The sequence below is a fragment of the Cibotium barometz genome, chromosome 16 (genome assembly GCF_041138505.1).
Source record: "Cibotium barometz isolate CiBa-2024 chromosome 16, ASM4113850v1, whole genome shotgun sequence".
Taxonomy (NCBI): Eukaryota; Viridiplantae; Streptophyta; class Polypodiopsida; order Cyatheales; family Cibotiaceae; genus Cibotium; species Cibotium barometz.
In genome coordinates this window covers 40,152,796-40,168,268 of record NC_141061.1, presented here as the reverse complement: position 1 = coordinate 40,168,268, position 15,473 = coordinate 40,152,796, and the positions used below count along the sequence as shown (strand labels likewise).

General features: G+C 44.2%; 1 protein-coding gene across 2 annotated transcripts in view; it reads right to left on the bottom strand.

Moving 5' to 3' along the window:
* LOC147630644 (LOW protein: ammonium transporter 1-like protein) overlaps nucleotides 1-11,820 on the bottom strand; it is a 46,366-nt gene extending 34,546 nt beyond the window's left edge. The window contains exons 1-5 of one of the 2 annotated variants that reach the window (XM_086810578.1): nucleotides 11,505-11,792; nucleotides 11,354-11,413; nucleotides 11,104-11,151; nucleotides 10,898-11,027; nucleotides 7,250-7,326 (exon numbers count right to left, since the gene is read on the bottom strand). In XM_086810578.1, the coding sequence (XP_086666704.1) occupies nucleotides 7,250-7,326; nucleotides 10,898-11,027; nucleotides 11,104-11,151; nucleotides 11,354-11,413; nucleotides 11,505-11,780 (591 nt within the window). In that variant the 5' untranslated portion in view covers nucleotides 11,781-11,792. Of the gene's footprint in view, nucleotides 1-7,249; nucleotides 7,327-10,897; nucleotides 11,028-11,103; nucleotides 11,152-11,353; nucleotides 11,414-11,452 lie in introns of both variants that reach the window. The other variant, XM_086810579.1, reaches the window with a different exon arrangement.
* Between the last annotated feature and the right edge of the window lie 3,653 nt (nucleotides 11,821-15,473).

Here is a 15,473-nt window from a genome sequence, read left to right as displayed (position 1 = left end):
CAGTCAGTAGAACCTTAGGGTTTGCATCAAAAAGCATCCTGCATATTGCACATCATTCATGCATAGCATCTAGACCATTGCAGGAACCTCAGATAGCATCTAGGAATTATCCACAATTTATCTAGGATTTTTTTGGTATTTTTTCCATCATTTTCAGCATTTATACATCATCATTAAGCATTTAATGTTTATGGAGCAGTCGGCCAGCATCTAGTGCCAACCGACTGGCTATATAGCTAGTATAAATAGGAGGGCTTGACCCATTCCCTCATTCATCTCATAATTCAGTCAAGGAGCATTCAGGCACATACCATTCAGCCTTGCATCCACCTCAGATCCATGCGTTTTGGAGAAGCGTAGCATCCTTCAGCAAGAGGAGCATCAACGCTTGTGTATTCAGCCCTCCTACAGCAAACGCATCAGTTTTCAGCATTCAGCCATCAGTAATCCTTGCATTTTTTGCATCCATGCAATTTTCAGCATTCATTCATTCATTGTTTTGCTCCAGCCACTTGGTGACGGTAAAACACAGCATTCTCATTCATTTACAGCATTCATATACAGTCTAGAACAGTCCCAAACAGCCCCTCTCTCAGCCCTAGCTTTGCATCCCTCCCTCATACCATTGGGAAGAGTGCATAGGCTCGAGATTGGACATCTTTGGTGCTTCTACAGCAGTGCAAGTTCAGCCCAACACTTGGTCTTCAGAGGTCTTGCGTTTGGCTTATCGTCAGTCACATCGTCAGTCTCTTTAAAGATAATAAAGCAAATACTATCTTGATAACGGGATAGGGGGCCTTCAGTGGGTAATTCGAGACCGACCCCATACGGTGCATGGTTCTCGTCTCTCTCTCATATCTCTCTAAAGTTTGAAGTATTAAAGTGGATTGCTAAACTCGCGAAACTCAGGATACAAAAGACGGTGTGAGCATTTGTGTGACAGGATCCTCCAATACGAAGACTTCCGCTGCCTGTTATGGAATATCTGAATGATGTTGCTCGAAAAAGGCCATGCCTATTTGTACTTCCCCTATCAGCAGTCGGTTGCCTCTAGGAGGCTGTCGGCTAATTCCAAAGAGGCCACGACTAAGAAAAGCCAGTCGGCTACAGGAGAAAACCCTCATGACTGCAAGATGCCAGTCGGACAGCATAAAATGCTGGTCAGGTATATTATTCCATGTCGGCTGGTCATTAAATGCTGGCTCAGCAGTCGGCTGGTGCAAAGAACCTTGTCGGCTGCATAAATGCCCACGACTGCTCTGTCAGAATACGCAACGGAGATGATGACCAAATCTGGGAACACGAGCAAAAACGCAGGCAGAAAAACAGCACAAGAGAGAGAGAGATGTAGGCGTGTAACTCTGCTCTATATACACAAGAAGATCCCGAGGAATGATACAAATGAGGTATGGGGGCTGGAGGCCTATATATACCTCCCTAGAGGGCAGTCGGCCAGCATAAAGAATGCCCACAATTGATAAAAAAGGTCCACGACTGCATAAATGCAGTCGGCCAGCAATCTGGTGCCCAAAACTGATCAAAACCAGTCGACCAGCAGCAAGAGTGCCCACGACTGATAAACATCCAGTCGGCCAGCACTATACTGCTCTTGGCACCCTCTGGCAGCCCTCCCAAGCCTCAAAAAAATGGGAAAAAATAGGGGAAAAATACGGAGAGTGGGGAAAAATGGGAAAACACCTCATAAGGGCAGGCACACCCACAACAAAGGCCCTGGTGTATAAAACTAGACAGGAGATGACTTCTAACACCCCCTCTCAGCTCCTGGCTGTGTAACCAACCACTGGGAGCTGGGGTGCCGCCTGAGCAAATCCTAAGAGCGACTTCGTGAAGAGGTCCACCGTACTGTCCTCCGTCGAACAGAACTCCAGCAAGATGTCATCAGCAACGATCTGTTCACGAACAAAGTGCCTCTGGATGACCATGGGTTCCTCCAATGGAAGCCCAAACCTGCAATGTAACCTCCTCCGGCTGCTCCGTAAAACTGCTCCTCCTGTGTACGAGTCCATGATCCTTCGCATGCCGCAGAAACCACAGGAAACGCAATCCTGCCTCCCAAAGAGACATCTGCAACCAAGAGCTCAACTGCCTCATCAGGAAGCTCCCGTCCAATCCGGTGTCCATCAACCAGATCAATGAACCATACAACTTCTGAATCACAGAGACATCACACTGCTCACAAGGATCAACACCTGTTTACGGTGCACAAACAAGTCCTGGAAACCTTCTGAAGACCACGCAAGGCCTTCTGAAGCCTGTCAACCACCCCCTCTGAATCCGGAACCACAAAGCCTGGAGTAACCACCTCCTTCTGCAAGTAATCACCTGCCACCTGCCTGGCTTTCCGAAAGGTCCCCGTGGAAAGAACATCCTCATCTACTGGAGGTTCTTTGTCCCGAACACGACGAGACATCAGAGCATAAGTGACCTGTTCAGCTTCCTCTGACTCACGAACACAAGAACTACCAACATCAGTACTGGAAAGTTCCTGCCAACTGCTGCCATCTACTGGCAAGCTATCCACCACCTGGTCTCGGAAAGCCCGCTCCTGCAGCGTATCCACACTTGAGTAGCCATTACCAGACTGCCACTCATCACAATCCTGAGGACCTGGGAGAGAGAGTGCTGAAAGCCTGTAAACTCCATTCTCCACTCCGCCTTCCCAAACCACTTGGCCTGTTGCTTTGTCCCGGAGAGCAACAAAATGCTCATCAAACTCCACCCGTACGCCAGTCTTGCAAACCTGATGATGCACTGACAAAACACATGAAAACCAAGTGCCGGAACATACAACACCTGGGAGGAATGCTTCCCCCTCTGCCATTGGGAACTATCTCCATCCTGCCCTCACTGTGAACTGGGATAGTGGACGTATCCCCAGTAAGAATATGACCAAAAAGCCTGCAGAGATCCTGTAAACCGGAACGGGAAGAAGTCATGTGCCTGGAAGCACCACTATCAAGAATCCACTCCCGAGTATCCATTGCGGAGAATCCTCCAATCTCCTCCCTGCCTGAAGAAAATGAAGCATCGGTGTCCATCACCTCCAGGTGCACAAAAGCCGGAGTCTTCATGATTGCTGAGGAGTCTTCACCCTTCTCGGTCTTCCGCTTGGGACACTGCCTCCAGTAGTGGCCTTTCTCGCCACAATCATTACAGGTCCTCTCTGCCTTCAGTTTCTCGCGGTCAGCGTCGGACTTCTTCTCAGAAGACTTCTCCGATGAAGCCTTCCCTTTGCCCGAGTTACGGCCTTTCGACCGTTGGCCAGTTAAGGCCTCCGAACCTCCACCCTGAGGAGGGTTCGTAAATCGTTCCTCTTGGTCCAGGACCATGGGCACAAGCTCCTCCCATGTGATGGCACTGAGCCTGCCACCACTGGTAATCAAAGAGGAGTAAAATGCTGAGTACGTAGAGGGCAAATGTGACAGCAACGTGATGGCCATGTCCTCTGACGATATCTCCTTCCCAGCCTGAAGAACCTCCTGCTGAAGAGCCTGCAGCTTGTTAATATGCTCCCGCATCGTCGACGACTTTGCACGGTTCATACCCGCATCTATACTTCCAAGGAAATCCTCTTCATGGGCGATACCCTGTTGTAAAGTGAGGCCAAATGCTGCCATATACCTCTGGCCAGCGTCATGTGCTTTACATGATTGATTACCTGTGGTGTGCAGCTGAGGAAAATAAACGAACGGACCCTGGCGTTGACACCATCCCACATCTGTGTCTGGGCCTCCCGGTCCTTTCGGGTTGACGGTAACTCCCCTTCCTCTACTTCCGACCGTGGAACACCAACAACGACGAAATCGGCGAGGTCGTAAGACTCCAGAACGGATTCCATCATCACCTTTCATATGCCGTAGTTGCTCCCGTCCAACTGACGGTCCACCGGGAACGTGGGGAGTGTCGGGATCTTCACATGTCTCTCGGCCATCTCATACAGATCTGCCATCGCGGGGATGTACTCTGAAAAGGGTGGGTGGGTTGGAACAAAGAAGAACTGATACCTGCAAAGTGGTTGTCCAGCAAATCAGCCCGCCTTCCTCTTGCTTCTCCTCTTCCCGATCAGCCCAAAACAGTCGACCAATCAGCCACAAAACAGTCCCCCTCTTGCTCACACAAATCCCAAGACCTATCTAGAGCCTAGGGCTCTGATACCATGTCAGAATACACAGCGGAGATGATGACCAAATCTGGGAACATGAGCAAAAACGCAAGCAAAAAAACAGCACGAGAGAGAGATGTAGGCGTGTAACTCTGCTCTATATACACAAGAAGATCCCGAGGAATGATACAAATGAGGTATGGGGGCTGGGGGCCTATATATACCTCCCTAGAGGGCAGTCGGCCAGCATAAAGAATGCCCACGACTGATAAAAAAGGTCCACGACTGCATAAATGCAGTCGTCCAGCAATCTGGTGCCCAAAATTGATCAAAACTAGTCGACCAGCAGCAAGAGTGCCCACGACTGATAAACATCCAGTCGGCCAGCACTGTACTGCTCTTGGCACCCTCTGGCAGCCCTCCCAAGCCTCAGAAAAATGGAAAAAAATAGGGGAAAAATACAGAGAGTGGGGAAAAATGGGAAAACACCTCATAAGAGCGAGCACACCCACAACAAAGGCCCTGGTGTATAAAACTAGACAGGAGATGACTTCTAACAGCTCATGTGCACAGTCGGCTGCCCAACAAATGCTGGTCGGGTGCTGCCCGACTGCGAGGCAAGGCCATGGCTACCTTTGCTGCCTTGGGGCTGGCCCCCTACTATGTGGATGCACCTACAATGTTCTACATGCATCTAAAGCTAAGGCTGACACATACATGCTCCTGAATGATGCTTCCTCCAAGTGGGTTACGAGGACTGACACGACTGATCGACCTCTAAAGCTTAGAGACTGACCTATGTAGCTCGTGCCAAACTGTCCCTGGGCTGAGGGCTCACAATGGGATCATGGCATACAACAAATAATCCTAGAGAAGGTTCTACTTTTGTACAAATGCTGCACTGAAGATCATGCCAGTGTGTCACTATGTACCCGAGTGCACGGTGCACGTGACATTCCCTCTTGCTTCACTTGGCGGCAGGTTCAGAGCTTCCAAGTAGTCCGCCAACAACTGAGGGTACTCCTGAAAGAACTCTTCATCGAGCCAATTTGCTTCATGGGTTCCGCGGTCCTTAAACTTCATATAAAATTGTCGTATTCTTCAATCGGATCCATGCTTCCATCTGTGGAGGAGAATCTCTTATGGGGCTATAACTTCAGCTTTGTCAATGTTGTTGCTCTTTTGAGATATCTTGCTATGTTGGACCTACATATGGCTTCACCCAAGAAACATGAAAGACATTGTGCATAGACCAACTTTCCAACAACTTTAACTTTAAAGAGACATCACTTAACTTCTAAATGACTAGAAATGGGCCGAAACTTCGGAATGAGAGTTTAGAACAACGCTTGTCCACTTGCTTTAGCCGTTGCTTCATGATGTGGAGATATAGTCAATCCCCTTCCTTAAAGTGGACATCTCGCCTCGATTTGTTGGCTTGCCAGGTATATGCTTCCTGAGCCTTGGCAAGGCACTCCTTAACTGACTCTATGATTTCCGAGCATGTCTCAGTCTTTTTATTGGCCTCAAGAGATGGTGACACCTATCTCATCAAAAGAGAGGAGAACCGGCAACCAAATGCTGCCTCATACGGCGTCCGGCCAATATTCCATGAGTGAGTATCATTTAGGATTGACTGAACCAAAGGAATATATTGTTCCCATTTCGACTGCTGGTCATGGCAATATGATTTGAGAATGTCAAAGGCCAATTGATTGTAAATTTATGTTTGGCCATCTGTTTGAGGATGGAATGCGCTTTGCAACTGCAACTTAGTCCCAAAATTGTCAAACAATGCTCTCCAAAAGTGGGACGTAAATTTTGGATCTCTATCTGATGTGATAGTCCGTGGCAAACCACCAATGGGGTACCAAAACCGAATGAATAAGCGTGCTATGTCCTCGGCTGTGGCTGTCTGCTTGCATGGAATGAGCATGCAAAACTTACTGAATCTATAACAATGGCCATACACTTTCTTCTAGATCCAGCTCAGGTGGAAAGAGGGCCTATGAAGTCCATACTGATGTCATGAAAGGGTCCCTCAAGAATAAGCAAAGGCTATAGCAACCCTGCCTGTTTGGTATGAAAAACTTTCACCTTTTGACATATCTGGCATGATTGGACATGTTGGTAGACATCCCGGCGCATCTTAGGCCAATAGAATGACCTCTCTAACTTCTCCAAGATACTGTTAATACCCCTATGACCCCCAACCAGAGAATCATGGGCATCATGGAGAAGGACTTGACGCTTGTCTTTGAGTACACAAAGGCGATTCTTGAAAAACAACCAACCACCCTGTATACTGTAATGGCCGAGTTCGGAGCTAAGGGCCAACTGATATTGAGTCTCGAACTCTGCCGAATCCGGATACTATGCCTTTATATTGTTTAAGTCTTTGCCTTGAATTTCAAGCACAGTGGACTCCTGCAATGTCTGAATAGTGTCCTTGCGACTAGAGCATCGGCAAACAAGGTTACTATTGCCCGGAACGTATTCAATCATTCCCCCAAACTGTTAGAACAATTGACTCCATCGGTACTGTCTGTCACTCCATTGAGCACTAGGCATGGTTTGCAACCATTTGAGTGCCTGGTGATCCGTCTTAACTGTGAAGTCCCTCCCGTAAAGGAAGTGCTTCCAATGTTTAAGAGCAGTCATCACCCCCAAGAGCTCTTTGTCATACACCGAATAATTCTTCTCAACGTTATTCAACTTGCGGCTATAATAAGCCACTGGCCTACCATTTTGCTGTAAAACAGCTCCAATGGCAAGATTACTAGCATCGGTAATCACCTCGAAAGGATCATCCCATGATGCCAACTTCAAAACTAGAGACTCAGAGGCAACTTTCTTTATGGCCTAGAATGCCTCTAGAGCCTTGCCCGTAGCACACTTTCCGACGACGAGTCTTGACGCCCTTGAGCAAGTATGCGAAGCATCCTCTAATTACTTCAAATCTTTGTTACGTGAAGGTAGATGGGAACTACAACAATCAGATTACAGAAGGCAATGCCTAAGCATGCATTACAAAAGTAGATAAGCGAAAAACATCTAACAAATATTTTAAAATTCTCCCAAAGCTTAAGATCAATAAACAAAATAATTTAAGGTTTAAAATCAAACCTTTTGAAGCTCTCCTTTTGCATAACTTCCTGTAGAAGCAAAGTGCCTTCCAGCACCAATCAACCGTCTTCCAATGGCTACAACATCAAGTAATAAGAGAGTTGCAAAGTGTTGTGATTTACCCATTCCCTTTAAGTATATTAAACTTTTACATCGCCCAAAGCAAAACAAAAAACTTCCAAGTAGACAAGTACATGGAAGGACTGTTCAACCTTCCTACCTTATAAAATGTGATAAATACACTAATGGCAAAACTTACTTACAAAGTGAAGATAGACAAGCTCATTAACCGTCAAATTAAAACCAAGAAAGTTAACCTTCAAAATATTATACTAGTGGCACAACCCAGGACTAAGAATGAACTTCAAAATGATAAAGATGCTAGACACTTGAATGTATCAAGGATGTTCCTAGCTCTATTTCTTGTGCTTCTAATGAAGAAGCTAGAAGCTGATAATGTATAAAAGACACCACCAAGGGAGTTATAGCCTAGGTGCACTTACTCAAGACAAAGAGAACCTAGGTTCAAGTCTCAGCTAGTGCTTCCCCCTAATGTGTTACGTACCTAACACTAATCCTTGGGATTAGGACTTAATCTGGTAGGATTAGGGGATATAAGGGGAAGAGCAAGCGGATACGGGTGGCTAGGGTTAATTATTAATAAATATATGTGAACTGACTATTTATGACTAGATGGTTATCTATGGCGGCAAGCATCACTATATAAGATAGGCCATGGATTATTATTGTTATTGACTGTTATTGGTCTTGGCCTCGACCAAAGTGGTCATATTAGTACCATGGACATGGCAGATGACCACATCTTGTGAAGTGTCCCTTAGGACAGGCTCTAGCGATATGGGACACCACGACTGACTGGCTTGGCCCATGGGAGTGGAACCTTAGTGCATGGCTCGGGGGTGGTTGTTGGAAACATGACCTACAATCGGGTGGTGAGCTTGCCTGCACCCCTATAGGTTGTTTGCATTAACCTTGTTTATGCATGTGTATTAGGTGATCCTTCAGGAGTCGTCCTTATAGTTGGTTTCAAAGCTAACCTAATTGCGGAGGTGAAAAAAGCAAGGTTTGAGTGTAGTTAGTGTTTTTCAAAGTCGCCCTATCCAAGATCTCTTGGTCACTAAATCTGTGTTTGACCTTGCAAAGAAGTAGGTGCTTTTATTGGTCTGCTGGCAAGATAGGTTTCATGCGGATTCTAAGAGAAAGAAAGAAAGAAAGAAAGTTATATTAAACATCTTCAAAAGACCCACTGGGTCTATGCGACCGAGAGAAAGAAAGAAAGTTATATTAACATCTACGGAAGACCCCAAGGGCCTATGAGACCAAAAGTAATATAATGGTACCATGGATATACTCAGCCATGGAAAACTGAAAGAAAAAGTAAAATGAAAACATCTGACAATACATGTGATCAATAGATGATCCTATGTAGAGTGAGATATGTTGTGATCAGCTAATGACAATACCCGCCTCGACCAGAACCGATCTCATGGTGGAGTGAATGTCAGGCCTCTGTGATGGGAGCGTGTCATGTCGGTGGAGAACCTCACGAATCTCTCTCTGTGTGGTGGAGGGTCCTAATGCTCTAGGTCAGGGACGTCTGGCTAGTAGAATGGATCGAGCTCTCTCGCTAAGAACTCCTTTGGGGCGAGGAGCTGGAGCGTGGGTACGGGTGGTGGGCTTTGACGTCGTAGTAGAGGAACTATTGTGGGCAGTGGATTCCGATGTGAATGTGTACCACAAAGATGGCTCTCTGTGAGGTGTCCTGTAGGAGCCGGGGTTGTCTCTTAGCATGCTGCCTCAACACTACATCCATGTGTCGTCTGAGCTCCATCAAGTACATGCCCAAGAACCTCTCATCCTCAAACTGGATCACCCATGTGAGTGGTCCAAATCCCCCGTATCTCATAGTAAGCCAGGCAACTGAACATATAATGGGCCTCATCCTCTACTGCTCCTGTGATGCATATTGTGCATGTCCTCTCCTCATGTGGGATATCCTCAGCTCTCCCAGTCTCTACTCTAAGGTGGTGGGAGGATACCCTGAGCTGGCCGATCGTGATACACATAGCATGTGACGTGTATCTGTATGTATCTCGGGTTCTCAAAGAATCCATCCTCGGAGAGTCTCGAGAAGTGATCTCTGTAGAACTCACACTTCTTACCAATCTCTGACGGAGACACCCATGTCTGGTGTATGTGTAGCCCGAGTAGATCTAACCGGATGATCCGGTTGATCTCCTAATGTGAGAGATCAAGGTATGGGGAATCCAAGCTATACTGAAATGGGGGGAGACGGTCCATCTGTATGCCATGTGCATAAAACCACTCGACTACCTCAGTGTACCATGCATGTGGCCATGTCGCTAAGGAGGAGGGCAGTCCAGCTCGTCTCAATCGCTCCCTCTCCCTCTCACCATATAATTGCATAGAGGACTCTAGTGCTAGTCATGGGAGGCGATCTCTGTCAAGCATGTATACATCCTGAATATAAGTGACAAGTCTGAAAAAGGGCATCTGTAACCAATGGAGCCACCCCAAACTCTGCATGTAGAATGTCATGTGGTAGATAGCTTACTCTTGATCATGCGTGACAACATCATCACCTGTAGCCTCTCTATGCTCCTCCAGTGATCCTTCCCTAGGCCTGGCCCCCCAAAAGGCGGTATCAAACAGCAGGGTCTGATGGATCCCATGCCACTTCCTCTCCTGTTGGTTACATGGCGCAAATAGCATGGTTGATCTCAGGTTGATGCATGGCTGGAAGGTGTGTTGGATTATCCCATATGCAGAGAAACATGGAAAATCGAAGAGCCGTGTACAGGCTAGAGTGGCACCATGTCAGTGTCAGCTCCTCAGGCCTCTTATTTTGTTGTTTTTGGGGGGGGGGGGGGGGGGGAGGGGGGGGAGGGGGGAGGGGGTGTTGCAGGCAGGAGATGGGAGCCTACCCAGCAACGCCACTCCCTCCACGAACCTGGCTGCATGGTATCAGACAGCAGGGTCTGATGGATCCCATGCCACTTCCTCTCCTGTTGGTTACATGGCGCAAATTGCATGGTTGATCTCAGGTTGATGCATGGCTGGAAGGTGTGTTGGATTATCCCATATGCAGAAACATGGAAAATCGAAGAGCCGTGTACAGGCTAGAGTGGCACCATGTCATAGTCAGCTCCTCAGGCCTCTTATTTTGTTGTTTGGGGGGGGGGGGGGGGGGGTGTTGCAGGCAGGAGATGGGAGCCTACCCAGCAACGCCACTCCCTCCCGCAATGCTACTGCTTTGTGGTCACCTGTGTGTGCTAGTGTGCACGAACTTGGCTACTCTAGGATTCCTACAACATATCAACCAGGTATGTCAAAATAGTTGCGGCCAGTTTCATGGGCAGTTTCAGCTCTGGTTATAGTAAATGTAGCTTCAAAAGTCAGAAAGAAGTCTAAAAGGAAAATTGAGTGCAAATGCACACCAAAAACTCTACTCAAACACCCCTCATATTATATACATGCTTTTCATACCACACCAAGCGCCCGGTGGGGTTTGACCGTACGACATTGCTAGGTTACTGACACCCTATCCCACTAAGCTAACACTTGCTGGTAGCCCAGTGACTTTTCATGGAAAGGTGTTTTTCTTACCAGCTCTAGAGGCAAGTTCCCCAGGTAGAACATATCGGAGCTCCTCAGCAGCTAAAGTAGCTGCCTGAGTGTCTCCATTCTCCCATGCCTGCGATAGCTGTAGCAGTTTCTCTCCTGCGAGCTCCCCACACTGCGAGTAAAAAACCGGCCGTGAGCTAGGGGTTCTAAGCAAGATGACATAACAAGTTGGAAAGATGGGAAATGACCTCGCGTTGTACGGGCCCATTAGCCAAAGCAAATGCTGCATATTTGAGCTGTGTAGCCAACATCACCAAAGGACGGTTATTCAACAAAAGGATGTGTTTAAGGAGGGGGGGGGACAAGTAAAAATATGTACAAGCAGCATCCTAACTATCGATACATAGAGCGCGGGTGGAAGGGTGTGGGGTGTGTGTGTGTGTGTGTGTGTGTGTGTGTGTGGTCGTTGTTGTTGTTTGTGGGTGTTTTGTGTCGTACGTCGCTTCGTAGGTCGTTGGGGAGCTGGCTCAGGTAGTTAGCTGGCAACGTCATGCTATCCTGCACACAAGAAAAAAAAAAAAAACACCCACGCTTTACCCCTGTGACGAAAACGCTTCGGTGCATCGTGCTGCCGATTTTCAATGCGTACAGCTAGAACTTGCATGCGCTGGTGCACAGGCTCCCCTTCCCCTTGCGCTTCCAACTGTGCTCCATCCGACGCAGCAGCTCTAAGGACGATAGGCCGCCTGCACCGCACTCGTACTCTCTTTCGAGAGGAGAAGAATAGAGCTCCTCTCGCGCCACCAAAACTGCGATACATGGTGGAAGCAGGGCCACAGAGGCAGTTCGCCGCCACGACCATCGCCATTTCGTGACGGGCAAAACTTGCTAACGTCAGGCCTATCCAGTGCCTCAGCCATTGCATATATTGTAGTGAAATCTCAGTAAAAACTCTAGTACTACTCAACCAGCCTGGAAGAATTGTTTTATTTTCTCTCCTCTCCTTGTGCCTTGGTTGTCCATCGTTACTATGTAATAGATTTTTCACACAGATGAATCAATATATAGCTCCATATGGACAAATATATATATAGAGAGAGAGAGAGGGACCACCTCTTACTCCGATGATGGACTAGTCCAGAGTGAGGCTCCAAGTGTTGTCATGTGCACGTCTTGAAAAGAAATCAAGTAGTGTGCTTGGGTAGGTCCAACACATGTTCCACTTGTGATCAACACATAATCGGTCACTTCTATATCCAAAATAATATTAGTCAGTGCACACATTTGATTAAACACATTAATTCTGACTATATCATACCACCGCAAATAACTGATTAAACACATTAATTCTGACTATATCATACCAGCACAAATAACTGATTAAACACATTTATCCTGACTATACCATACCAACACAATTGATTAAACACATTAATCCTAATAGATGATATAAATAAAAGGCACATCTAAAATAAAATATCTCGAAATAAAATAATGAGAATCCCCATAGAGGTTATGAGACTAACATTCCCTCTTACTCAGGTTGCAATCGAAACAGTGGATGGTAAGAGTGGATGAGATTTTGGGAAGAGCGAAAAAACTTTTTTAGTATCCATTTGGCATCTTCAATAGGATGATTCTTAAAAGTCACAAGATATTTAACATAAGTGTTGCCTATGCTTGTAGTGATGGTCTCATGGTCAATGATAGACTCACGCACAAGATATACTTCTTCATCTACAAATTCAGAAGGTTATTCTAACGTAGGATGAGAAGGTAGAGGCCCTTCATCAAAAGGTCTCAAGAGACTAATATGAAAAGAATTATGAATATGCCAATTAGAGGGTATGCATTATTATTTATCTTTGCAATTATCTTGAAAAGGTCCATAAAATCTAGGAGCTAACTTTACTACATGATTGGTCTCTACAGACTTAAGTCTCCTTTTCTCAATACGAAGAAGTACATAATCGCCTTCATTGAAGATGACATGTTCGCGTTTACGATTTGCGTACTTTAAGTACTTCTCTTGAGCTTTTTGAATATTCAATTTTACTAACTCACGAATTTGATTAAAGTTTCTAACAAAATAATCTTTAGCCTCTATAGAATGTGAAAGTCTAGTCGTAAGAGTTGGCAAAGCCTTGCTATAGACTATCTTAAATGGTACTTTCTTATTAGTACGAGTATGAGGACATTATATGCAAATTGCAAAATATATAAATACTTATCCCATTGCTTAAGCTGTGATGAGACATATGATTTAAGCAAGTCAAGAATTGTACTATTTGTTATTTTGGTCTATCCATTAGATTTAGGTTGAAAAATAGTGAAGAAATCAAGTTTTGTTCCAAGATTATCAAACAAAGTAATCCAAAAATCACTTACGAAACTTTCTATCTCTATCAAAAACAATAATCTTTGGTAAACCATGATGCACAAACACTTGTTTAATGAAAACATGTGCAGTTTAATAAGCTATCAATGTCTTTTTGCAAACAATAAAGTAGGCATGTTTACTAAATCTATCTACCATAGCCCAAATTATATCATTCTTGTTAGCAGTTAAAGGAAAACTAGTAATAAAATCCATACTTATTTGTTTCCATGGTTCATTAGGAATAGGTAAAGGCATAAGCAAACCAAATTTATTTTCCTAATGACTCTTAATCTTTTGACAAACAACACATTCAGACACAAACTTAGCAACATCTTTATGCATAGTAGACCAAAATAAATCTCTAGTATTTGCACTAGATAAAACATCTTTCACTTCCTTAGTGTGATTATACTTTGTTCCTTGAAAAGCAATTTTAATTTTATACTTTGAAGGAATAGTATTCAATTTAAGACCATGCACAAGCTTTGCGAAAATAAAATCACGTGTACTACCATCATCATACAATATATTTACTTCCTTGACCTTAATTTGTCCTTTGATTCTTAGAAGCATATAAGGTGAAACTTGCTTTTAAAAAGGTTTAGGCATACATGGATCATCTTAAAGATCTTTATGTTCGAAATTATCTTCTTATTCACGATTGAAGTCGTTCGTTAGCATCATCTTCACTATCAATCATGTTGACTCGTGCGGTTGTTAACTACTTCTTCTTTGGAAAATTGGGTGCAATACGTTCTTTTTATCGACAATTGTAGCATGTCACAACTCAAGGTACAATATCATGATTTTTCTTCGTGTCCTCACCCTTCTTCTTCTTGTTGTTGTTAGCACCACAGTTGTTATCATTGTTGGACACAACACCTTTGGTATCATTGGTGTAGCTATTAAACTTACAAAAAGAAACAAACTTTTTAAATTTGTACGTTTGAGAATCTTGAGGTGGTTTGTTGTCCCTCGGTACTCCATTCTTTCGCTCACAATTATAAGCCAAAGCGATTGCCATGGAAAGAGAATGAGGTTAGAACATATTGATCTCTACTCAAAGAGTAGGCTTTAATCCGGCAATGAATGTGCATTTTTAGTATCATTGGTGTACCTATTAAACTTACAAAAAGAAACAAACTTTTTAAATTTGTACGTTTGAGAATCTTGAGGTGGTTTGTTGTCCCTTGGTACTCCATTCTTTCGCTCACAATTATAAGCCAAAGCGATTGCCATGGAAAGAGAATGAGGTTAGAACATATTGATCTCTACTCAAAGAGTAGGCTTTAATCCGGCAATGAATGTGCATTTTTAGTCCTTTGATCCCACTTGTTCAAGGGCTTGGAGTTGGATAAGAACTTGCCAAAACTTATCAATATATAGTTGTACGGTCTCTTTGTCAAGCTAACAAAGCAACATATCCCATTGTTGATGTGCCCTTGCTTTATATTGAGGTGGCAAGAAATTGTTTTAATAAGCTTTTGAAATTCCTTCCAAGTTTTTGGTCTTTCATGTCCTTGCTTGACTACATTCCACCGTAATGACGTAGTTTCAACCAAGTGATTTGCAGCACACTTGACCTTATCTTTCTTTAAAAAATCTTCCCCAAAAAAATAATCATCAAGCTAGCTAATCCATGATCATCATTTTTGTATCCTTTTTACCATCAAAATTCTAAAAGTGAAAGCCTTATGACTTATTTTCTTTCCCTTTTGTTGCTCTTACTGGTGAAAAGTTTCTTTGAGATCGTACTTCTACTGTCAAAGTTAGATTCAACACTCTGAGATCGTTTCCTATTATAGATTAGTTCTTCCAATTCCATTCTCTTAGCTCATTCTTCATTTAACTGAGCTTGAAGAGAGAAGTTATTCGGAAATAGAAGGTGGCGGTTGCGGGTTTGACATGATGAGAAATTGATAAAAAAATAAAATTGTAAAAATTTGATAGTAATTAAGATAAGCAAGAAAACAATATATGAGTAGTACTTACCATCTTGCGTTAAATTTATTGAAGTTGTACATTACATTGTCCCAATTTTTGAGAAGTAAGAATCACAACTTCAAGTGTCAAAAAAGTGGTGTAAGCTTTGAGAAAGAATTGTCGACCCGAAATCTTGATGTCCAAAGTGCCCTTGAAAATCCCTTGATTTAATGCCCTTTGATAAAACCTTTGAAAAAATTATTCAAAATTCTCATGTTCTAATAAGTAACCCTTTGGAAGTTTTTGACTACAAGC